The 24,725-nt window shown below is 43.4% G+C and overlaps 4 protein-coding genes and 1 non-coding gene across 18 annotated transcripts in view; 3 read left to right on the forward strand and 2 right to left on the reverse strand.

The window, feature by feature from the left end:
• LOC131137147 (protein snail homolog Sna) lies at positions 1-1,620 on the reverse strand. The gene is made up of 3 exons (XM_058084745.2): positions 1,359-1,620; positions 755-1,279; positions 1-692 (listed from the first exon to the last, which is right to left on the reverse strand). The coding sequence occupies exons 1-3, from the start codon at positions 1,441-1,443 to the stop codon at positions 511-513; spliced, it is 792 nt and encodes a 263-aa protein (XP_057940728.2). The 5' UTR covers positions 1,444-1,620; the 3' UTR covers positions 1-510.
• Positions 1,621-3,060: 1,440 nt separating this feature from the next.
• On the forward strand, positions 3,061-14,347 carry tp53inp2b (tumor protein p53 inducible nuclear protein 2b). Of its 6 annotated transcripts, XM_058085561.2 has the most exons (5): positions 8,256-8,553; positions 9,805-10,144; positions 10,557-10,820; positions 10,938-11,094; positions 11,180-14,347. In XM_058085561.2, the coding sequence occupies exons 2-5, from the start codon at positions 10,021-10,023 to the stop codon at positions 11,433-11,435; spliced, it is 801 nt and encodes a 266-aa protein (XP_057941544.2). In that variant the 5' UTR covers positions 8,256-8,553; positions 9,805-10,020; the 3' UTR covers positions 11,436-14,347. The 6 variants fall into 6 exon arrangements, with proteins under 6 accessions (XP_078653902.1, XP_057941544.2, XP_057941542.2 ...); XM_078797776.1 differs by lacking the exon at positions 8,256-8,553 and adding an exon at positions 3,061-3,083 and having other exon boundaries at positions 10,557-11,094; XM_058085559.2 differs by having other exon boundaries at positions 8,257-8,553; positions 10,557-11,094.
• On the reverse strand, positions 5,133-5,204 carry trnaa-ugc (transfer RNA alanine (anticodon UGC)). Its single transcript has one exon. It is a non-coding gene; the product is annotated as a tRNA-Ala (tRNA).
• Positions 14,348-14,832: 485 nt separating the features above from the next.
• On the forward strand, positions 14,833-20,971 carry ggt7 (gamma-glutamyltransferase 7). Of its 3 annotated transcripts, XR_013630106.1 has the most exons (17): positions 14,833-14,993; positions 15,471-15,920; positions 16,214-16,440; positions 16,850-17,001; positions 17,075-17,192; positions 17,278-17,345; positions 17,633-17,706; positions 17,780-17,973; positions 18,206-18,293; positions 18,540-18,667; positions 18,743-18,831; positions 18,911-19,063; positions 19,138-19,252; positions 19,323-19,460; positions 19,597-19,696; positions 19,818-20,120; positions 20,173-20,971. XR_013630106.1 is itself a non-coding variant. In XM_058084407.2 (16 exons), exons 2-16 carry the CDS (start codon positions 15,701-15,703, stop codon positions 19,985-19,987), a joined length of 2,034 nt encoding a protein of 677 aa, XP_057940390.2. In that variant the 5' UTR covers positions 14,833-14,993; positions 15,471-15,700; the 3' UTR covers positions 19,988-20,971. The 3 variants fall into 3 exon arrangements, 2 of the variants coding, with proteins under 2 accessions (XP_057940390.2, XP_057940391.2); XM_058084407.2 differs by having other exon boundaries at positions 19,818-20,971; XM_058084408.2 differs by lacking the exon at positions 14,833-14,993 and adding an exon at positions 15,104-15,356 and having other exon boundaries at positions 19,818-20,971.
• Positions 20,972-21,148: 177 nt separating this feature from the next.
• Positions 21,149-24,725, forward strand: part of ncoa6 (nuclear receptor coactivator 6) — a 12,587-nt gene continuing 9,010 nt past the window's right edge. For 6 of the 7 annotated variants that reach the window (XR_013630105.1, XM_058085201.2, XM_078797759.1 and 3 more), the window contains exons 1-6: positions 21,149-21,254; positions 21,871-22,197; positions 22,442-22,597; positions 22,816-22,938; positions 23,252-23,362; positions 23,433-24,242. Coding sequence is in view for 6 of the 7 variants with exons in the window: in XM_058085201.2 (XP_057941184.2) it covers positions 21,912-22,197; positions 22,442-22,597; positions 22,816-22,938; positions 23,252-23,362; positions 23,433-24,242 (1,486 nt within the window). In the remaining variant the exon portion in view is untranslated. The remainder of the gene's footprint in view (positions 21,255-21,870; positions 22,198-22,441; positions 22,598-22,815; positions 22,939-23,251; positions 23,363-23,432; positions 24,243-24,725) is intronic. The other variant, XM_078797757.1, reaches the window with a different exon arrangement.

A 24,725-nucleotide genomic window follows, 5' to 3' on the forward strand; every position in this document is an offset into this window, starting at 1 on the left:
TATTGACACGTGGAAGTGAAAACAAGGCATGTGATGAACAAAATGGTGAAAACCTTTACAAAAAAAAAAACACATCCCATTAAGACACCAGAGAAATAGTGGTGAAAGCAAACTGGGTCATTTGGTCGAGCTTAAATGGTCCATTCATAGGTGATGACACCCTGTGGAGCTCCCAGGATGGGTCACCTGTCACCCACCTTCACAGGCAGCTGTCTCAACACACACACACACACACACATCATGTATGTATAATAAGGAATGGCATCCACACACACACACACACACACAAAATAACACACCCAAGCAGCTGCAACATGGCCAGAGTCCCGGACCGGCCGGCACCATTGGGAGTTTCCTAGGATTTAACTGCATGTCCAGCTGCTCTCAGGTCACACACACACACACACACACACACACACACACACATGCAGGTCGCTGCAGCCACCAATTAAAAAAAAAAATGAAAAAAGGCACTCAAGTCAATGAAAGTCCTGGAGGTGGGACTGAGCGCTAAGTAGCGGGACTGCATCCGGAGGCCTTGTGTTTGTGCAGCAGAGACATGCGACTGAAGGTCCGAGAACAGGATCCACACTGGTACTTCTTCACTTCGGAGTGCGTCTGCAGGTGTGCACGCAGGTTGGAGCGGTCGGCAAAGGCGCGGTTACAGTGCTGACAAGCAAACGGACGTTCACCTGAATGAAATAAAGAGTTCCGTTATTAGGATGAAAGGATGATGGTTACGAGTTCAACCCACCTGTGTGTGTGCGGATGTGTCCCCTCAGGAGCCACGGTCTGGAGAAGGCTTTCCCGCAGGTGGGACACACACACGGCAGCGTGTGGGAGCGGATGTGCATCTTCAGGGCGCCCAGGCTGGTGTACTCCTTGGGGCAATGTTTGCAATGGAAGGCCGGCCGTGACGTCGTGGCCTCGGTGAGCGGCGAAGGCGAGCGGACCGGGAGCTGATGGTGGGACGTCTGACGGTGGGACAGCGCGGCGTGGCTGCCGTAGATCTTGCTGCAGTGATACGCAGGTTGGATGACATCCGGGCTGGAGGGGGCCGAGGAACGACCCCCGTCTTCTTCTTCTTCGCCACTGCTGCTGAAGGGAGAGCTGCTGAGGTCCAGAGGTCCGAGTGGCGACGGCGGGAGGGAGGATGGAGCGATTGGGGACAGGGGCGCGGGGAGAGCGTCCATGCTGCCGAAGGGGTCTGTGGGGTAGCAGGTCAGGGCTGAGTGCTGCGTGGGAAGATCAGCTCGTGGGAAGCTTTCTGGAACAAAAGCTGCCAATCACAAAAAAAAAAATCAAATTAGGAGAACTTTATTGTGTGTTTCACTCCAGAAGTTAGCATTTCTACATACCTGTTTGGCTTTCAAGGTGGCTATCTCTGTAGCATGGTGGCTTCTTGCTGGAAAAATACTTCTTGACAAGAAACGACCGAGGCATCTTGAAGTTTAACAATAATTCCCACGCTCAGGTGTAAGAAGCCTCTTCTCTTTCTTCTCTTTCTTCTGGCTCTTGTTGAGAAGGAAACACAAAGCAAAGCAGCGTCTGACGAGGGCTGAAAAGTGTGGTGGGGGGAATCACTGCACCGTCACCTCCTCATATAGTCGTCAAGAAGGAGAAGCAGCGGGGTGGGTGGGCACTTTCCCCGCCCAAAAACACGCTGGGTGTGTCTCTCTCGGCGACACTCGCCACAGGTGCCCGGCCTTTGAATCGCATATCTAATCCTTGCATTTCACGCTTCTGATTAGCAATCTTTTGGATTAAAGTTACTAACTGCGTAAAAGTGCATTTAAATGCAAAAAAATAAGCAAATGTTTGACTTTGGTTGCAGCGCCCCCTATTGGTGTAGATTCTAGACACGCATTTACTGATGTGTACATGTGGGAGCTTGTTGCTTTAGGGGGGTTCTTATGGACGAGATTCGTGGAGAAGCTGTGGAAGACAGACAGAGGCTCTCCACGATACAATAACCTGCAGTCAGCTTCTAACATCCTGGCGCATTTCTCAGCAGGATGGAGACAAGGTACTGTTTTTGCGTGGTTAGCTCACAGTATGATCCCGAACTAAATGGCGGACAATATAAAGGTGCTCTGGTTCGAAATATGCTGCCTTCAGGGCACGTTGGATTGAATGCGAGGCGTTTCTTGCCGTGCGTAAACGTGCGTAAAAGCAGCCGCATTGTCAATTGTGTGGGGTTCACAAGGCCTGAAATCAGGTGCCATTGTCAGTGTTCCTGTTTAACATTGCTAAAAGAGCTCAGTGGCAGGCTGGGTTGGTGGTGGTGGTGGGCGGGGAAGGGGAGGTGGAGGAGGAGGAGGGGGTGAATGCATCTGTCCGTGGGCGCCATTGTCACGGCATGCCCAAAAGTTCACACGTCGTTAGTCGCTTGTTGACGACGACGCCGCCTAGACTGGAGGTCAAAGGGGGGCAGCACGCTAATAAAAACAAAAAAGCAAATAGCAAAGACACACGTGAAAGTAATCCCAGTTGTTAGTCTGGTGCTGGTGGACTGGGACAAATGGTCTTTACAGTAACTTTAGCTAACCGACGTATTCCACAGTGGACACTCCACCTGATTATACACATTTTGCATTTTTGGCTGCAGGGGCTGACGGTTGGTGTTGTAACCCGGTCAAAGTGACCTCGTGAACCGCAGAAGACACAAAACTTGAGTTTTCAACTCAGAACAGATGTTAGAAACCCATGCCCTGGGGATTAAACCCGATGTGCTGAAACCTGCAGAAAATATATTCATTCTAACCTATAAACTATGAAAAAACACAGCATTTTGAGCCGTTGTGTGACTATGAAATGATAGTTAGGAGCTTAATTTGACCAAATATGTATAATTAGCTACCAACAAACATACCAAATGCTTGTATTTGTGTGTTACAAGGGGTGTGGCTTATGATGTCAGAACAGGAAGTCGGCGGTTCGTCATTCGGTACCTAAAAATGCAGGTGAGTCAAAGCAATCAAATGAAAGACTGTGCCATCGAACCTTTCCATTTACACGTCTTTACAGATATTCATCCCACAAAAGAGGAAAGTCGACGCCTGCCGCAGGTTGAGAAGTTGCAGGTGAGTTTCCAATAGATGAGGTTTGACATGTAAAAAAACAGATGGCTCTTGAATAATCGAGTACTTTGTTAGCATTCATATATTCAGACGATGGCTAACGGTCACTCAGCGTCATTTACATCGGCCAACTTGGTATTCAGACGTTGGAATGACAAAAAAATGCAATCTGAGTGATGTATATTGTCTTTAGAACTTTGCGTCATTACCTCATTGAACCTGGAAGACAAACAGCAGGGCTACTGAATCCAACTGTTTTTAATCTCCCGACATTTCCTTATTGTTTGCCATGTGTTCTGTAGCTCTAGTTCTAGAATAATCTCCTCTTGCAGTGTGTACTTGTTCTGTATTGCCACCATATGGTTGTTGTCTTTCTAGTGAATGGTTAAGAATTAAAATAAGAAAATACACCATATTTCATTACTTAAACAAAAGCAGTTGATGTTTGCTAAATACAAGGATGAAGAGTCTTGAACCAGTCATGATGTGCTATATATATCACTATATTGACACTTACTATGGTACCCATTATGGCATTGGATGCTCATATCACCTTGTACTCGATACGAGGTACATTATTAAAAAAAAAACCTAAACTGTATTATAGAAAGCAGGAAGTGAACAAATGTAACAGTTCCTGATTGTAAAAGTACCAGATGGAGGGGTAGGATTTAATAAGCTTTGCTTCTTCCTACTCCTTTTGGACATGTGGAACTGGGAACTGATTATGGGATGCACTCAATTGTAATCTGATGCATCATTACCATTAAATTACACTAAATTGTTTTTGGTAATTGTGTCACTTCACTCATTTTTTATAGTAGAACCACTAATCTGCTGCTGTACAAACAATATTGCTACTAGTAGTTTGATTTTTTGTGTCCAAATAAGTTATTTATATAATATTTACATATTTCTAAGGATCTGAAACATTTAAATACGACAAACATGAATAAAAATTAAAAATTCAGGAAATACACAAATCAATTAAAAATGTATTATTCAACAGCAACAAACTGATGCATATGTTGGTTTTTTTTTTTATTTCTCCTGTACGACAGTCTCCTGTATGTACGTACATATGTATGTATGTGTCGCCCCTCTGTGTTCATAATGTGTAACACAGAAATATGAAACACGACACTAAAGCGGCAGCAGCCAGTCTTCAGTATTCCGGCACAATATCGCATTATTATTTATGACGATAAAGTCCATCCATCCCAGCTGACTTTGGCTGAGAGGTGCCACCCAATCACAGGTCAAAGGTCATGTAATAGTACTGTAAGCTCATTTCAGCAAAGACGAGTTAAAGCTTGGCGGGCGTGTTTGCGTTACTCTTCTCCTTGCAATGTGACGATTATGCAATGATATTTTTAGATCACATTGTGCAGACATGTTGCATGCATGCAGGTTAAGCAGCCCTGAATAGTGGATGTGAGGCCACGGCCGTCCGTCAGTGCGGTCTTATTTCATAGCAGATAGTGTATCCTGCTGCATCTACCCACTTGCTAAAAGCAGACCACATCCATTTGTGGCAGGAATGTACTGTATGTACCTGATTGTGTGGAGTCATAGAATGTGGACCTGGTGTCAGCGGTGTAAAGATTTAACTCATCTTTGTAATAATAAGCTTCTCCTACAGGGCCATTTAAAATGTATTATTTTATTTGACTCACAGTTTTTGTGCATTTTTTGCTGAACTTTCAAGACCCATGGAATATTTAGTATTTAAATAAATAACCATTGACAATATGGAAAGAAACTTTACACTTTCCTTTTTTAGTGTATTTTTTTTCTCTGCTGCCATTTCTTTCTGTCACTGAGCATTTCAGCAACTTCAGTCGTCTGCCGATCACAGGAAAACAGAACTGTTGCCCCCTAGTGGGCCAGAGATTGCCTACAGGTCTGAAATTCACACACAAGATGCATAACCGTTAAAAAAAACGAATAGTGTTAATAGATGTTTTTGGCAGTGAATGAGTAAAATACAATTCATAAATTGTTTGTATTGTTCGGGTGTGTATAGGAAGGAATGAAAGCGAGGAAGCAAAATGGAGATGCCGGGGATTGAACCCGGGGCCTCATACATGCAAAGCATGCGCTCTACCACTGAGCTACATCCCCTCTTCCGCCTTAGTAGAAATCACCGTATTGACTATTGAGTTCACGTATTTCACATATTTTCAGATAAAACTGATAGATTTTATATAATTATGAAATAAAGAATGACTTGATAAATGTGTAGTTATCTGCAAGACCTGCTGTTAACGGTGAAAAAATAAAAATACTAAATGTAAAGTTCAATCTTCACATTGCCTGTTGCTATTTTGACATTAGCATTAGTGGAAGAAAATTGACTGATTTGTCATATCCATAACAAATTGATCTCCAATAGATGATATATGTTGCTTTTGCGTCATCCACTTGACCTAATTCCTAAGGGAATTGGAAATAACCGCCTCATATAGTTACTGTACATCCTCCAAGGGAGCGTAACTTAGGGGCACTGCACAGCCTGTTCTCACGTTGGCTGTGTTTATCAGTCACCCCTGCCAAGGACTCTTCCAGGCCATGTCCGCTCTAGCCTTGTAGGGACAGACTGCAGGAATGCACGCATGTCATTCGGGCTTTGGGATGGCTCAAGAAGGAATCTGAAGAAGGGAAGGAGAGAAGTTGGAAGAGGATGTCATATTTCGCCCCTTTAGTCGACAAAATGAGTTGCAAAGGGATCTCCCAGAATATGGGAGGAGCAACTTCATTGTGTAATTTGGAAGAAGGACAGAAAGCTATCATGTTGTGTCTGTGCTGAGTAAGTGTTATGTATGTGTCGGGGTTATCTTGGGAGTGCAGTTGAGGATAACCTTTAGCTGTGCAGGACATATGTTGGCTGTCACCTTGAAAAAAAAAAAACAATTTCATTGAGCTTTGTATCAGAGCTGTCTCGTTTGCCGGAGACATACTCGGAATATCAGAGCTTTAATAGTCTGGTAAATGTTGGAAAACTATTCAAATTCAAAACTGTGTCACATGCAGGGTTATTGCTTTTACAGCTGTGGGGCCAGGTCCCGTCTATCTTGTCGTGCCGCTTCTCTTATCATATGCAAACAGCCAGCATGCTGCAGCAGAGAGGGCTGACAGCGCAGGGGAGCAACAATAAAAGCTGCAGAAGAAGGTGGAAAAAGGTCATTGGGAACTAATGTTCTTCCCTCCATGTGGTGTCCTTACTGTTGCAAAACACGGCTTTCAAAAGGGTCGTGCGTTGCTTTTTCTTTCATTTCTATGTTGCCATTTTGTAATCCACCGCTACATTATTAGACTCATCCCCATGGTGATATAATATGAAATTGTCCACATGTGATCTTTTAAATAACAAGTGTCAACATGCAAGGAGTCAGAGGTTTGACTCGACCTGTCCCGTGACAACGCCTCAACATTTAAACTCACACTCCAGCAATCTTTTTTCTTGAAAGCTGGTTTTACAGTAGTTTCTGTGTCAGCTGGGACAAGGACAGGCATGCTGGTAAACTGGAGCGACATGTCACGTTCCTGAACATGGCTCTAACCTCTCACCTATTTCTCCAGCTAGCTGGGGGAGCGTTATGGAAGCTTCTTTGTGTAGTAAAGGCCGGAAAAAAAAGCAGCAGGCAACAAATGACAGAAAAGCAAAATCAGTTAGATGAGGATTTTACTGTATTTGTTGGGCTACCGCGTTCCACCAGACCCGTGACGACTAATGAGCCACACAAACTGTTCTTGTAAGACACTTGTGTCACTCACGTAATCATCGCTGTGAGGTGAATGTGTTTGCTTTTGTGTCTGTGTGAGTTGCCTAGCACCTGGTAACCGTATAGGCCGAAACCTTATCATCTTGTTTTTACAAAGCTCAAGCAGTACTGGACCCTTGTAATCATCTCTCAGCAAAGACATAAAAGCCTGACAACATGTAGGCAGGCTAGAGGAATCATAGCTAGGAGCTGGAATAGAAGTGGGGCTCTATGGAATCTGTTAATTTTTTTAAAAAATTCTAAAAAAAATAAATAAAATTAGTTACAATTTTGTCAACTTTTTGGACATTTTATACTTATTTTTTGCTCTTTGGGTTAATGAATAAAATGTCTGTTTAAATGCTTCCAGTGCTTGATGCAATACAGCAATGGACAATTTGGCCCAGTAATCGGGAAATGGATGTAGCCTGGCTAACTTTTCACTATTTTAAAAAGCAGTCGAGTATTATAGAGCATCAGCAAGTACACATTTGCATTTTAGGACACAATTTGATGAATGAAAAAATTAGGCTGCTGGGTTTTCCTGTTTTTTTTGTTTTTTTTGGGAGTCACTGCATGTATTACCATGCATTCACTCGCCTCAGGTGCAGAAGTGACAAGAAACCCTCCTAAGTGCTACCATACAATATAATTTATTATGCTACCTAGAACCAGAAGAGTAGCTTTAACCATTATAAACATTGATGTATTTAATTAGTCGCCACTTTCATAAAAGCAGGGGCAGAATCTAAAAAAGTCAGGTTTTGAAAAGCTCCTGGCAGCTCATTGGTTCCTCCAATGCTGCATTTACTGAAAGTACATCTGATTGGCTGTGGAGTATTGAGTGGCAAGTGGGATGAGCAATAGGTCTGGAGATAAGTGGGAAACGTCTATTTACAAGCTGGTTTTGAAGGGACGGCAGCAGGGTCAATGATGTTGTTCGACCGGACGTCTGTTTCTGGCTTTCATGTTGAGTTACATACAGTAAGACTCGAAATAATATATAAGTAATGCAGTACAAAGTGTCAGCATCGGACTGGTACAAATCTGTTGGTCAAACAAAGTTAAAACGCTCGCCGGATGTGGACGATTTAGCAGCAAGCTGCGAGTATATAACCTTTCAACTGTTAAACATTATTTTCCGAGTTGTAGACCGAGTGTAAGCACAGACCCCGAGTCAGCTTACCATCCCCCAGCCCTTTGTTCGAAACACCGGCTGCGGGAAAGCAGCAGCTGACCGGGGATCAGCCTTTCGCTCTGTGAGCAGCTTGACAGCTCCCCTCGCCCACCTCCCCACCCATCCTGTTACCTAGAGCCCCGGCTTGCGGCTGTGTAATATTCTGATTGGCTGCTCTGTTTGGTGTAGGCGGGACAAGAGGCGTGGCCCTGCGTATTGTGATCTCACAATCAGCTGTTTTGTACGTTCTACATACTGATCTGAGGATCAGCTGGAGGCAGCAATAAACAAGAGGAAATCTGCAGGGGGGGTGAAAAAAAAGGATCGGAAAGGAGCTAAAAGCTGCAGATGTTATGATCTGAAACAGTGTAACATTTTACACGAAGCCCTTCTTCTGAGAAGAAAGCCTTTTATTTTTATATGACGGTGTTTTAACTACCTCTCTTAAAGGCTATTTAAAGCTATGCTTTAAGAATTGTCGTTCCTACTGTGTGTGATCTCGTTTACAACTTGAATAATATTGCAAAGGCAGGTAAGCAGTTTTTTATATTATCTTGAATGTGATATTTGATGACACGTCAGTCATCGTCAAATCATAGGTGTTGCATGTTATAATGAACAATTCCTTTGACCTTATTGTATCGAATACATTTTACTACCGTGTTTGAAGTCATCACATCAAATGAGGTTATTCACATTCGTGAACGTTTTGAGCAAGTATTTCGACGCCCTTGCCAGGAAAATGACACCAATAGGCATCCTGCGCTGTTGTGCAAACTGCACAAAATGCTGATGTGAAGTCGATGGCGGATGTAGATGTTGTCTGGGTGGACCTCGGAGGCTCTCAGTAAACATTTATTTTTCTTTGAAGTATTAGAGGCTGTGCGTCGTCAGTGTCGGCGGATGTCTCGTTTGAGTGTCGCGTCGCAGAGCCACGTCCGACTGTCATTGCTTTGACCCTTCAAGCTTGGAGGGCTTACACGGATAATTCATCTTTAACCTGGATTCTCGACAGAATGTCTGTCTCCGTATTCTCACGTCGAGTTTTACCAAACGGCTTCGTGTTTTCATGGATTGCAAATACTGAACATTGTTGCAGCAGCGTATTTGAACGTGAATACAATTCGAATCTAAACGGGATAGCGTCAATATGTTCGATATAGTGACTGCAGAAGAAACATCCTCTTACTTTAGTATTAAAACTGTCTTATAATTTACTGCTCGGAATCTTCGTTTCGACATAAAATAGGTTGGAGCCAGCGTCGGTGAGCAAGTAGTGACGTCACCGCGTCTTGTTTTCATTCTTACTCCACGCCCATGTATTGAAACTCCGCCCCCTACAAGCAAAACTCCACTTTTCGGTTGGTTGCTGCAGCTTTAAGGTGGAGAGAAGAAATCACTGTGCTGCTAAAAATAACTAATAATACACATAAGCATTATTGGTAATATCAACTAGGTACAGTACATACATGTTTGCAGCTTATTTGCCATTGTAATGCCGACACATTTACAATATAATAGGCTCCTCCTTGATTTATTTTAGGTCATATTTTTGTCACAGGAAAAGTTATTTGGAACATTGAAATGCACTTCAATTCAGGAAAACAGCAATACAGGACTATAGATGTTGGGCTAACTCTTGGAAGAAAGGAACTAGGAAATTACAACTGCAACAATTGTAATTTCACATGCTCATTTTTTTCCCACTTTATAATATTGATAACACATACTGACAATGAATAAGACCGTTTTCTAACATGATCATATTTTTGCTCTTTTACAGGCCTTTTGCTCCAAACCAAGTGAAACCTTACATTTGCACTACTGAAGCCCACCCCCCCATCCAAATCAAGATCCAGCAAGGGCTTTGAATGAAAATAAGTAAATAATATATAACTACAACTTATATTTCAACTCAAATACCATTCAAAGGCAGCTACAGCGTTTTTGTGCCGGACAAAAGCACCCAAGTCTTCAAGTCTTAACGACAATATCAGTCATGTTTCAACGTCTGAGCAACCTACTGTTTGGGGAGGTGGAAGAGGTGGCAGCTGAGCTGAAGGGACCCAAGCCCTGTGTGACAGAGGCTGATGAGGAAGGATGGATGCTTGTTAACCTGCCTGGTAAGTCTCATTTAAAGTTAATGTTGCTTTTAAGCGCTAGAATATGGTTGTAAAACTGTTAAGTTGCAACAACAATAAGGAATTTTGCTGTGTAGTCAGGACTTGAGCAGGACGGGAATGCCACAAAACTGAATAGAAACATAATTTGTCCACTTTTAAAACAAACTAAGTCATAGGAGGAAAAAAAACAGGAGGGTCAACACAACTAATGATGTTTTGTGTTTCCTTGCCCCCCTCCCCTTCCCCTCTCCAATTTTGTATACGCCCTTACAACCCCCATACTGGTATGTGTGCGCGTGCGTATGTGATCTACCTGCCTGACATTTTGTATGTCTACGCCATCTGCATCAAATCCTCCCATCTCCACCTTATTGGTTCCCCTACCCCGATCTCATCCGTGCCATGCACGTAGACCAATCTGGCTGCATAATGCCGGTAGAGGATGAGACACAGGCCCAAATTTCTGCACATCCATTTAAGGACAGTAACCAACCAAATCATGAAAACACTCTGACACGGACTGAATGCCAAACTTCCATTCCCCGCCCACCAAACAAACGGTGTAGGACACGAAAAAGTCAGACGCAAGGGGCAGTGGTATTGTCAGATCCACCGTCTTGCCCAAGATGGGTCAGAATGGCCAAGGCCTCCTCCACCCAGTCCCTTCCTCCTGACGGCGAGTGTGGGGGCAGTGGGGATAGCAGTAGGGCAGGCTCAGAGAGCCTGAGAGCCTCAGTGAGAGGCTGCATGGATGAGAGCTGGTTTGTCACCCCTCCCCCCTGTTTCACTGCAGAAGGAGCCACCGCAGAAGCGAGCCCAATGGAGGACCTGCTCATCGAGCACCCCAGCATGTCTGTGTACGTCTCCCCAAGCAACCTGTCCATAGTCTCCAACGGAAACCTGTCAGTAGTGGACGAGGAAAGCATTATGAGCATGGCAAGTAGTGTGAGGTGAGAAACACAAAACACTCTTCCGCATTCAGCAGCACCGTTATGAATGTCTCCACAGTCATTTCTTGTATCTCCCGTCCTGCAGCAGAGTGGCTGAGCCAGCTGCCGCTCCGGCTACCCACACCGCCGGGCCGTTCAGGGTGACTTTTGGACCTTATGTCCAGCCCAAGGTAGCCCAAGTGGCCAGGGTCCAGCGTGGCAAAGCTCGCATTGAGCGCCGCCACCTGAGCCGCAACCGCATCCATCGCCAAAACCGCACCAGGGAGCAGGTCCCACGTCACGCAAGCCACGCTCGAAACACCTTCCTCCACCAGCCTAGCAAGCGTAACTTCTGCCACTAAATCCCCAAAGAAGAGGGGCACCGTTTACTCTGAGGGCATCCGAGGAACATGTCGGGTTTTGTTTTGGCACATTCATGCACAAATTTGATTCTGCATTCTGTAATAGTCTGCTGCCCTGTTTTGCTGTTAAGAACACAAGCCCTCAGAGTAGATCCGAGAACAACTTACTGCAGTATCCATACAAATTAAAAAATATTTACCACAGTAATAGAGAAAAATAACAAAGTTTAGCTATATTGATTTCCTTTTCATAGTCTTTCTTTCAAAATTCCCCAACGCATGCTTTATGTTAATACAACCATGATGACAGATTTATTTCAATTTTATGTGAAGTTATCTGGTTGTACTGAGCAGATAAGAATTGTGGGAACCTTGCATGACAGAAACCTTATTTGGAGAAAAAGCAACCCATCATTTCCTTCAAGATACATTTAAAAAAAATGGATGGACATATCGTATATAGAAGGGATATTCTGATCAGGGTTGTATGCTGCCGATACTTATCCGTACCCATCGGTGGCCGATCGATCGGAGCACCCCTACTATGTAGTGACTGGGGGGGTGACAAGCACAAAATGATTTTTTTTACCTGTCACTTAGAGTGAACAAAACAGACTAAGGAGTAAAAAATGAAATGATGCAGTGACTTACAACCAAGTAATGTGATGAAGAATACTGTCATTGATAGGAAAGTGTGAAGCGACCCTTTAAGCATTGACGATTTCCCTTCAAATTCTATGTTAGACACCGGTTAAGTTATCATTAATATGAATATGTAATGCAAGCATAAATAATATGATACAGGCCTTTGCTTTGGGTAACAAGGTGTGTTAAGAAGTGTAGAGCGGATTTGGTTGTAAATACCTCTTTGGTTTTTGTTTTGTTGATTCTAAAGTCTGCAAGGTTCCACCAATACAAAATGTGTGGGGTTTGCATGTTCTCCCCGTGTGTGCGTGGGTTTTCTGCGGGTACTCCGTTTTCCACCCACATGCCAAAAATATGCATGTTTGCTTCATTGGCGACTCCAAATTGTCCGTAGGCATGAATGTGAGTGTCTATATGGATGGCGATCAATCCAGGGTGTAGCTGGGATAGGCTCCAGCATACCCCTGAAACCCCTTAATGAGTATAAGCGGCATAGAAAATGGATGCATGGAAATTAATTATGAAGTTGTCTGCGCAGCATGGTCATGGTGACTAAATGTTGTCATCTGCCAAATGAAGCAAAGTGCACACCACACACCAGATACACTGTGTGCTGTGATTCTCCACATTATACAAAAAACAAAAAAAAGAAAATAAGATCTTTGTATTCATCAGTTGCTTTCATTAATAGAAACATGAGGTAGTTTTAAGAAACTCAAGGAAAGGTTCCATCAGCACCTCTGATGGAAGCACCACCTTGTATGCACACCAAACTCTTAACATGGTCCACTTAGAAATTCAGCTGAAAGATATGTATTCAACAAAAATAGTAAACAATGGTGCTGACGTGTATACTAATGTTTGTAAATTGAAACATGGATGTAAGTTTGCACTCATAGAGTTTTGTGAGTCTGACGTTTTAGCAGTATGCTGTGTGCTTGTGTTTGACTTTTGTGATCTTTTTATTTGTGGGTGAGAAAGTTACAAAAAAAACTAAAAACATTCATTATGCTTAGTCCTTTATTATTCTTGTAAATATTCTAACGCAATTTTTAGCACTCAGATGTCAAAATCTCTCAAGACCCGAGTCCACAATGTTGAGTTCAGTGGGACAGGAGCGAATCCTCTCTCTCTCGCCTCACCTCGGTGCTCCTTATCAGAATGGAGAGGGCTGTTCAGTTGCCATAGTAGAATATTTTCCCCCGATATGAGTTACATCTTACTGAGGAGCACAAGGAAAATGGCACTAGGCTGAGAGTTGATGTGCCATTGGCTTACACCGCCTCTGACTGGGTCCACTTTAGTGGAGTACTTGCTGAATACATAGTTGCAATACAATCTGTACTGCTGTGTAACGAGCGATGCCGTCACAATCTTTGCAAAGGGGATGAGTGTGTACGATTTAAATTCTTCATTCAGTTCATTTTTCTTTGGAATAATATCCCTAAATAGTTTTTTTCTGATCTTATAGTAATCTCATAAAATATTATAATATATGTTAATTTATATTTTTTTCTCTCTACTGCTGTGTGTGTTTTGCAGGGCACAGACATGAGATGACACATCTATTTATGATTGTGTCTCTGCAAAACTATCCTGCTAGTCTTTTCCCCTCACATTTGTCATGTAAGACGGAAATGTCCTGTCAGTGTGTTGTGAGTGATCATTGGGAAGTGTGCATTCAGGGTAAAAGATATCCAACCATTGGTAGAGGGAGTGGTTGTGTTACGTGTTGAACCTCTTAGACGGGATGTGAGGACATGGACAGGTACATGATGAGCCAGGAGACTATAGTTTATATTTAAAGAAATAAAAAAAAACATGTATAGGTATCATAATAATACAATATGCTTGTATTTTCCTGTGTAGTAATTAGAAATAGGATGTTTAAATGAAAAATGTTGAATGTCTGGGGAGTTTTTGATGTTGTTTCTTTTGTGCCCTGAAACGATGGCAGCTGACCAACACATAGGAAATGTTACATCTCAAGTTGTACACTCCTCCCCGATGAAATGAATATTTAGACACATAAAATGCGATGTATCTGATATTTATGGTGCTTGTGCCTTTCACTTTTTCTGCATGGTTTTTTTGTGATGTCATGATTTTTCCATCACTAAAGTGGACACTTGTCCACGGACAGGCAAAACCTATGCAAAAATGAACTGATGGGTCTTCCAGCATCCATTCAGAAAACACAGGTACACCCACTCACCAACCCGAACAGAAAACTAACAAGACAATAAACGCTCAGGTTAATGCCTGAATCTTGTGTCGTCATTTGGGGAGTGACCTGGAGTGAAATAATTGAATATAGAAATGCAATATTTACATTACTGTATATGGAACATTGTAGACATAATACTTGGCATACAACAGTGTACATATACCAGCAAGTGGACCTTGCTCTTAAACTTACCCTATACTATACCAGCATTGAACTATCGTCTGGCTGTAAGCATACGACAATACAGAATGCTGTCCTCTCTGCTCTTCTCCAGCAGATATCTGCAGCTGTGTGTCCAAGTCCCTGCTTGATGTCAAGCTTGACAAAGTCACTCAGAAACATGGAGAAAGTGCATAGTACAGACAAGAAAATTAGGTGCATTCATGGACATGGGTCATTGCATTTTTGCTTTTTTTTATTTTGTTTAGACCACTGAAAATGGGTACATTATGGAAATGTATGGATTCTGGAAGGATGTCTGCGATTTGAGACATGACACTTAAGCATATAAGGAGAGGGAGGGACGGATGATGTAACTGGAGCCGAGCTTTGCAGCTGAGCAATCCAGTTTGTCGGCTTACCTTGTTTCCCCCAGCACCTAATAAACACCTAGTCTGTATGGATCGCCGAATGTTTAAAAAGCAACATACTGCATGCGGCCATCATCATCAACAACGTTGTCTCAAGTAAGTCCAACAAACCTCTTCTATCCTTATTCTGAGCTAGACATACATTGTGCTGAGAACGTCGCCAAGTATATTTAATTCCTCGATATTTATCTTAGCATCCATACTGTCGGACGCGTTATATAAGGAAGGCACTTGCTGTGGCGTCACCACAAGCTAATAGCATCGTCCTGTTGACGAAGAATGACAGTAAATGGCCTCAAAACGGACAACAACTGCAAGGAATGCTTCCTAATTCATTCCCCAGACGGATACAAACACTGAATGTTTGTTGTCGTCATTATGACGAGGTCCGTGGTTTAACTGAATTAGCCGCAGCGCGTTAGCTTGTGCAATGAAGGAGCGCACTAACCGACCTGACAGGTATGGATATTCCACCACGCTTTTTGTTAGTTAGAATAATCACTTTCATTCACACAAATATGTTACTATGTTATATGCTACTAAGTTTGGGTGACATGTGTTTATCAACTGCAGGTTCCTGCGAAAATGCATCATCATGAGAGCTGCACGCCCATGAATCACAACAGGGAGCCAAAATGGTATCACACGTCATCACCTAAGTGAATGTACCTCAGCTACAGAACTGCTACCATTTTCATCTGGAATCGAAGAGGCAACGCTCCGATGTGACCGGAAGCATGACTATCTTGTCACTTCAATGAAAACAAAGTACTGCGTGACACCGGGAATCAAGAAGAACAGCCATGTATAACCCCGCTCCTGAAATAGTGGCAGGACATCCTGGTGGACCCGTGGTGGATAAAGATGCCACTTCAGAGACGACATTGGGGAGCGCCTACTCCCCAGTGGACTACATGAGCATCACAAGCTTTCCCAGGCTGCCAGAGGATGAGATGGTCTCCGGGGAGAACACCGTAAAATGTCGCAAAGATGAAGACAACATCTTGGGCGAGCAAGAGACGGGTCAGTCAGTGTGTGTTTGGTCGTTTATGAAACATGGATTCATCTTGCTATAAGGACACTGTCCAGTGATTCAGGAAATAGGTATGTTTGGTGGTGATCTGCAGTTGTGGCTACAGATGTACCTCGCCACCACAAGTGTGTGACTGAGGAGTGTGAAGTACTCTGGGTGCCTTTTAAAGGTGCTATCAAATTGTATACAATAATTTAATAATAATAGATTTGATTCATATAGCACATTTCTAGATGTGCAGGAATGTGCTCGCTGTTTATTAAAATCAAGTCTTACGTTACAGACCCAGATGTGTTTTTGAAGTCCGCTCGTCTGCAGCGTCTACCATCCTCAGCCTCTGACCTGGCCTACCATGATGGCGTATCCCTGAGGGAGACCACCAGAGATCCTTTTACGCAAGAGTGTGCCTGCCAGCGGGATGGACTGACCGTCATTATCACTGCTTGTCTCACCTTCGCCACGGGAGTCACTGTGGCGCTCATCATGCAGATCTACTTTGGAGACCCCCAGGTAGGTGGCGATGTTGGAATAATGAATACAAACCAATAGGAACCGCTCACTGTGGAGCGTGACGGTATGTTTAGATTGTTTACATCGCAGGCATGAGATCTAGTTGCTCCAGCTGGTCCGGTGTGTATTTTCCAGTTTATTTTGGGTAGGTGGAAAAAAGTTTCCATCACTGCAGGGTTTGTTATTGTTATGCAATCTCTTGGAGCAATGTCTTCCTTGCCATACACACAAAGCCTTTCTATTGATGGGAATACCGTATGCCACTCCATTTCTTCCATATTTACATCACCAAGTCATAATTGTGTACTGACTGGCCCCTGATCGCTACAAAGTTTTACTCTAGTTTCTAAACCCTGTAGCTCATCGTCCTGTATATCAGGCCCACTACCCATCGCCTGTTCCTTGCTAGGTCTTTCACCAGGGAGCTGTAGTGACAGATGTGGCTCGGTGTACATCTCTTGGATTTGAAGTTTTAGGAAAGCAAGGCTCCAGTGTTGATGCTGCCATTACTGCTGCCCTCTGTTTGGGGATTGTCCATCCTCACACCTCTGGTTTAGGAGGGTAAGTCGTAGGAACACATGCATGCGTTATGTAAACCAACATATAAAGGTTTCTGCCTGTCTGTTCTATTCAGCGGGGGAGTTATGTTGGTGCATGACATCCGGAAGAATGAGACAAGGGTCATTGACTTCCGAGAGACAGCGTCATCTGCCATTCGGGAAGAGCTGCTACAGACAAACCTTGAGCTGAATGTGAGAAATTTTCTCTGATGTATACTTTCTCACCGCGTCAAACGTTATTAAGTTTGTTTAATAATGAGGTTAATGTGCCTTTTAGCCGGGTTTGCTTGTTGGAGTACCAGGTATACTCAGCGGGATGCATCAGGCACACCAGCTTTATGGAAGGTACGTATGTCATATGACTATTGGGAGTTTTCATATGTCATGTACATTACCATACAGGTGTCACTTACATGGAGACCATCATGAATGTGTTTTTAATTGCCTGTGTTTGTTTTAAGTATCATTTCATGCATCTAACGATGCACAAAATATCAGCACCCATCAGTCAAAACTTTATTACTTAGTATAAACAAACACTTTTACTCGTTCAACACTGAAACCTTCAAAAAAAATCTCCATGCTCTTGTTGACATAGCCTAAGCCAGTCTTTGATGATGTGAATTTCCTAGAATGGCGTGGAAAGATGTGGTTACCATGGCAGCAGATGTGGCCAGAAATGGATTTAATGTCACACATGACTTAGGTAAGATCTGGCACATTTACGTCACTGTTTGAAATTCGTTTTGACATATTCTGCTTTCTTTATGTGTCTCCAGCTGAAGCGCTAGCTAATATTAAAGACCGGAATATTTCGGCTGCATTTCGGGATCTCTTCCTCCCCAATGGCCAGGTTCCACTCTCTGGGTTGTTGAGCAGGCGCCTTGATTTAGCAAGCATCTTGGATGCTGTTGCCGTTAAAGGGATATCAGAGTTCTACAGTGGAAACCTGTCTCGTGAAATGGTTGCTGTGGTAAGGAGGATTCTGCTCATTTCTAAACATGATTATGAAAATGTAACAAGTGTAGATTAATTCATTTTCATATTGTGCCTTTTCTGCCCTATAAATGTTGTTAGAATGTTGTATTATCATGTTAAACTTTGCCAAAGTGAATGGATTCAGTTCAGAGCCTGATTCATTAATGTCTTTAATTTCCCTGTTAACAGTCCAATAGTGCATAGTTATTGCTGCTCGTTCTTTAAAGGTGCAAGCCAGTGGTGGAGTGCTCACCGAAGATGACTTTGCCAACTACAGTACTGTCCTACAGCAACCGACCCAAATCAACTATCAGGGTAAACAACAGTTTCATGCATGCTTCATTGTATGGGCTCTAATTTCCTGGTGCAATTCATTTGATTGGTTAAGATGACACTCAACTGCCTTCTCCCCTCCCTCTTTGACACTTGTGCCGGTGGGAGAGATGGGGGCGTGGGTGCGCTGTGCTGCGCCAGACAGTCTATGAAATTAGAGCTCCATGTCTTTATTTCCCCACTCCCACACACAATTTCACAACTTCTTCTTTGTGGATATTTCTGAAGGACACCATGTTATGGTGGCTCCAGCACCTCATGCAGGTATCGGCCTGATCACTGCCCTCAACATCCTGGAAGGTTACAACACCACCAACCAAGTGCCCATCAACAGCACTTACCACAGGACTGCAGAGGTAGCAGTAACCCTTGGACTCAGACCCAGTATAACGTTTAAAGCATACAGTCGTTGATCTTCTGTTGTCTTCCAGTCTTTGAAGATAGCTCTGGCCCTGGCGAGTGGCCTGGGAGACCCCATGTTTGACAATTCAGTTTCCGAAACAGTCACCAAGATGTTGAGGTGTAAATCACACCAATTAGAATATTGTGGTTTTGTTCTTCGTCATGTTCATTAAAGTGTACTTTCTGCCATCTAAAAGCAAACCAAATGCGTCTTTGCTTCGCCAAATGATCAACGACTCTCAGGCGTTTCCTGCCAGCCATTACGTGCCATCATTTAGTTTGGAGGAGGATGCAGTAGCTGCTCAAGTCATGGTCATGGGACCAGATGACCACATTGTCTCCATAGTAAGGTATGCTTTTACGCAATATTTTGTTTTAACGTCAGTTGGGACTCATTCTTACGCACTGTGATTTGGTCTATTAGCTCCCTAAATAAACCATTTGGCAGTGGGATAGTGACCCCTTCCGGAATCCTTTTGAACAGCCAAGTAATGGCCTTCTCTTGGCCTAATAAAACAGAAAGCCCCACACCTAACCCCGTAAGTATTCATATGCACGACTGTGTTTTTAAATATTGGTTTTAATCCCTCGTCATGATTTTGTCATTAGCGTAACAGCCTCCAGCCTGGGAAGAGGCCATTGTCCTTCCTGATGCCCACAGTTGTGAGACCAGCCATTGGGTTATGCGGGACATACATGGCTGTTGGATCCTCCAATGGAGCGAAAGCTCTTAGTGGCATCACACAGGTTATTAGCTGAGTTATGATTAATAGTGTGATCTAAACCAATGAGGAAATAAACAATCCTGCAGTCTGACTTTTGTTTGGATTTTTGTATATTTGTGTTTCTGTTCATGGAATCACATTGATCACTTCTTCTTCAGGTGCTGCTGAATGTTCTGTCCTCACGTAAAAACCTGAATGACAGTTTAGCACATGGTAGGCTCCACCCACAGCTGGACCCAGACACCCTCCTGGTTGACTGTAAGTCTTTCTTCCTTAACAATCACTCATTTTGGATTTAGGTGCAGTGCTGTCTGATGCAATTAGTTATAAGTGTACTTCATATACAAGTCCTCTCTTACTGACTCATTCTCTCTTACAGCTGAATTTCTAGATGAAGATGTTGAGCTGCTGCAAGCCAAAGGTCACAAAGTTGAGAGGATGGAAGTTTTGTCACTGGTGGAAGGAACCCAGAGAACTAATGACCTTATCATTGGCGTGACTGATCCCCGTAGTGCTGATGCCTCAGCCCTGACTATGTCCAAGACTTAGTAGTTTTAAGATTTGCATTTATTTATCATAGTCTCTAAGCTTTTGGGGTGATCAGTTTTTCGCTACACAATGCCATTAATCATGGGCCGCTGAACAGATACAAGAATGCATACTGTAGCTACCAAATGCATCGGTAGCATTCCAGTGAATCTGAAAGTCATCTTTGTGTGTGTTTGTACAGATAGGAAATATTGAAGTAAATACTAGTACAAAAATATTATTACAAGACGTGTTTTGGCTCCAATCTCCAAAAGATCTAAAATTGTGCTATTTGGGATAGCAAGGTGCCTTACACGGGCCACAATAAAAGGCCAGGATGACCTTGTCAAAGGAAAAATCACTAACAGATTTCTGCTCCTGAAAAATGGGAGCAGAAGTGTTGCGTTTCTATTTTTGTTATCCAGCATTCATGCTGTACAGTGCTTTGGCTGCATATTCGCATTTAAATCAGCTGTTAATATTCAAGCAGGTGCTTTGCTATTGTGGCACCCGTGATTTAAGTCGTTAGATGACGATTGGCTCGCTTACAAAAGCAAGGGTTAACTGTGGAAAAATCACACAAATGACTGCAGAGGTGTGGATAATGATGACTGATGTCAACTGTGTGTACTGTATGTGGATATACAGTGTAATTGAAGAAATGTACTTGTGTTTACAGTTGATGCCAGGGGTGTTTTTAAAACTGGGATTACAGAATGGTTTGATGAATTTGCTGTAATATGTCTATTTTTATATTAACTATATCATAGGCTATCGTCTTTTGTTGATTTTTTTTAAAAAAGGTTTTGTCGATTCCTTCTCTGACATGTTGATTTATGCGAGTGTAAAAGTGAAGTTATAATTACTCTTGGAAGAACTTCCTCCAGTGGTTGGCGCCATGACATTTGGTGCTAGCTTAAAATGCCATGCACACTTTTGCACAATACTTGATGTTTGATTTAATGTTATAGTCACTGTTATTGAAATAAACATAATCCAACCTTCCACGGCCAATGCATTGTGAGTCTGCGTTGCTGTACATGTACATTTTAGCACCTAGTAGTTTAGAGTGCATGTGGATGAAAATAATAATGAGCTGAATTCACAATACTTTTCTCATAAGATTGTAATATAATTGTAAAAACTGACTGTGTACTTCATTGTTGTAATTTATTTTGGAAAGCCAAACCGGAAACGGTTAGCTGGCTAGTTCTTTATCCGTGTTGTCTTAGCTAATTTGGCTAGCAGATGTCGACAGGTCGGCTTTATTTTCAGAAAAATATGTGCGGTAAGATGTTTTCTCATCTCATTGTAACCTACAGTAAATAACACGTAGCTGATGTGCTGAGCATTGGCAATTGTGACTCTATTATGTGTCGTTTCAATGCATCCACGGTGAGTTACCTGCATGTCGCTAGCGCTTGCTAATTGACGCTTGCGTAGGTGCTAAACGGATCCTCCTGTTTACGGAGTTTGGCCGTTTTCAATGTATAATGACGAGTCTTATTGTTACGCAATGCAGAGCGCACAAATGCATTGAACGATGGATACAAATGTTATTTTATTACTCGACTATCCGCTATATTTGTGCAAACGCTTGGATTCAGGCCCGCTAATGCTGGGCCGATCCTGTCATCCAAGCTACATGGAGGTATATTATTTGAGCCCTGCTCGGGACAATCGTATCAGTTTTTCTTTAGCTGAGCCATTAATTACACATTATTTTGGCTGTCAGGCAATGGAAAATAACTTGAGTAAAGTACACACATTATTTTGCTGAAGTACTTCGAATTGTGCGAATGATTTGTATGCAAAGTGGTTTTAGTGTGGAAATGATTTCCAGACATGTCTCATGATGCACATGATTGAACTTAGATAGCTTGTGTTTCTGTGTGGAATTTCAGCATAAAACGAATCCCAACGCCACTCCTAGAAAGAGAGGAGCATGGTGCACCAAGCCGCTCTACCTCAGCTGTCCCACAAGACTAAAGACCAGGAGCAGGATGACGACTCGGACAGGGACTCTGCTGTTGGTGCTGATGCTGAGAGTTGCCATGGAAGCCCAGTGACTGTAGAGGATGGAGACAACCACCAAGATGCCACGGAAGAAAGAAGTCAGGAGGGCGAAGACTTTACAGTTTTTGTTGCATTTCAGGGGAATATGGAAGATGAAGACTTCATGACGAAACTTGACACTGTCCTCAGTGGTATACCCAACGTGCTTGATATGGGTTAGTATATTTTTATTCTAATTAATGTTTTAATATGCTCTCCAGGCTCTATAAACACTAGATGTGTATGTTGTGTATGCTAGATGATATTCCTTTAACCGCAACAGCGTCCATTTACAGTATGCGTTTAGTAAAGTACATATATTTTCTCACCGTCATATCGACTCATTAGTCTTACTATGAATAGACGTTTGAACAGTAATTGTTTCATTTTATTCGACATTGAAATTGTGTTCCGTTCTAGAATCAAAGAAGCTGAATCCACAGCACGTAGAGCCGTGGAACAGTGTGCGTGTTACCTTCAACATTCCACGGGATGCTGCTGAACGACTTAGGCTGCTGGCTCAGAACAACCAGCAGCAACTTCGAGACCTGGGGATTCTTTCTGTGCAGATTGAAGGTGGATATATTAATATGTATTGTGTCATTCTGTGCATGACCCGTTGTTTTATGACAGCAATCATTCGCAGCCTATGGTGGTTCCATTTTGAGCAATTGTAACACACACTGCTGTGAATCCCTGCTGACACCGTCACAAAATGGAGTGGGTTATTAGTCCCGCAATCAGAACTTTAAGGACAATTTGATGTAACCTGCATCTGTCCCTATATTCTTCAGGAGAGGGGGCCATCAATGTTGCAGGGGGACCAAATCGAGGGCAAGAAGTCAGAGTTAATGGACCAATCGGGGCACCTGGCCAGATGAGAATGGATGTTGCTTTTCCAGGACAGCCTGGTCCAGGTATAGTTGGTCATACTGCTATAATGGAGTTTTTGTGACAGCAGTTTGCCACATGGTGATGGCTGGTTTAGAGAGTGTAAATAAACAGATAATATTCCATCAGAATTTTTTTTAAACCTCATTATCTGAAACGTCAGCATTTTTTAACACGAGAATACAACATTCTAACTATATTTATAGGTCAGAAAAGTGGAGCATAATTGTAATAAATAAATATGAATAAAAGCATAGTAGGTTCCACTCACAACTCAATACGAAGGCCCAAAAATGAGCATAACGGGTCCCCTTTAATATGCACTTTTCTCACATACAGGAATGAGGATGGCAAATCCTTTGATGGTTCCCCCAGGCCCAGGTCAGGCACTAGTACCAGGCAGCAGTGGACAGATGCATCCGCGTGTTTCAAGACCATCATCACAGACGGGTAAAGTACTTGGATATCTAATTGTAGTGTACTTTCATGGACCGTATTGAATTAGCACATTCTCATACAGATGTCATGGATCCAATGATGCCAGGAATGTCAGTTCAGCAGCAGCAGCAACACCAACAGGCTGGTCCGCATGGTCCCATTCCACCCCAGGCTGCCCATCATATGCAGGCTATACAGGCTGGAAGACCAATCAACCCTGCTGCCTTGCAACAGCTTCAGCAACAACATCACCAACAGCAACAAGCTCAACAGCAAGCACAGCTCTCTCAGCTTGGACCCAGACCACCATTCAACCCATCGGGCCAGATGGCAATGCCTCCTGGCTGGACCCCCTCTGCAATGCTTCAGACACCAGCTGCCCAAGGAGGCCCTGGCTGGAGGAAGCCTCCACCTCAAGCCCAGATGGTTCAGCGTCCTCCTTCTCTTGCCACAGTTCAGACGCCCAGTCACCCGCCGCCACCTTATCCGTTTGGTAGTCAGCAGGCAGGTCAGGTTTTCAATGCAATGGGACAAGGACAGCTGCAGCAGCAACAGCAGGCAGGAATGGGCCAGTTTGCTGCACCCCAGCCAAAAGGACCACAGGCTGGCCCTGGTGGGGTTGTAGGACCACCTAGACCACCTCCACCCCTTCCACCGACATCTGGTCCACAGGGCAATCTCACCGCCAAGTCCCCAGGGTCCTCGTCATCTCCTTTTCAGCAGAGTTCACCTGGAACTCCCCCCATGATGGCTCAGAGGCCTACAACACCACAGGGTTTTCCTCAGGGTATTAGTTCACCAGGAAGAGTGCCCATCAACCAACAAGGTAACATGCAGCAAGGATTCATAGGAATGCCGCAGCATGGACAACCAGGGACACAGGTTCATCCAGGTCAGTAATCTTTTCTTGTAAGTGAAATTGCACATATTTTACTCCAAGCAGTCCGGCGAATGCAACCACTTTTCGGGCTATCCGCCTTACGGTCGGCACACACGGGAGGTGACCGGCAGCTGCAGTTGGTGGGGTTTGTCGCCGGCATGTGGTGGGCCGTGCGCGCGGGAAGCAGGGGGCGGCTGTGGGCTGCTGCACCGGTGGGAGACGCATTGACATCCAGGGCGAATTGTCAACACTGGCCGCTTTTCCTCCTCTGAATTATCTTGATATCCCCAAATTCCATCCACATCTGACAGTTAATATAAACTGTGGGAGACTCGTTTAATTCGCTCTGGATGTGGTTGTGGCATTAGTTTGCTTGTATCAATGCGCCGAGGAAAGAACATTGGCTTAAATCATTTGTTTTAAATCATCAAAATACAGCAAGATACTGCAACTATTGCATGTTATCAGTGTACGTGTTAATGCATGATCACAGCA

The sequence above is a fragment of the Doryrhamphus excisus genome, linkage group LG17 (genome assembly GCF_037039965.1).
Source record: "Doryrhamphus excisus strain RoL-2023G ecotype Guam linkage group LG17, RoL_Dexc_Guam_v1.1, whole genome shotgun sequence".
NCBI lineage: Eukaryota > Metazoa > Chordata > Actinopteri > Syngnathiformes > Syngnathidae > Doryrhamphus > Doryrhamphus excisus.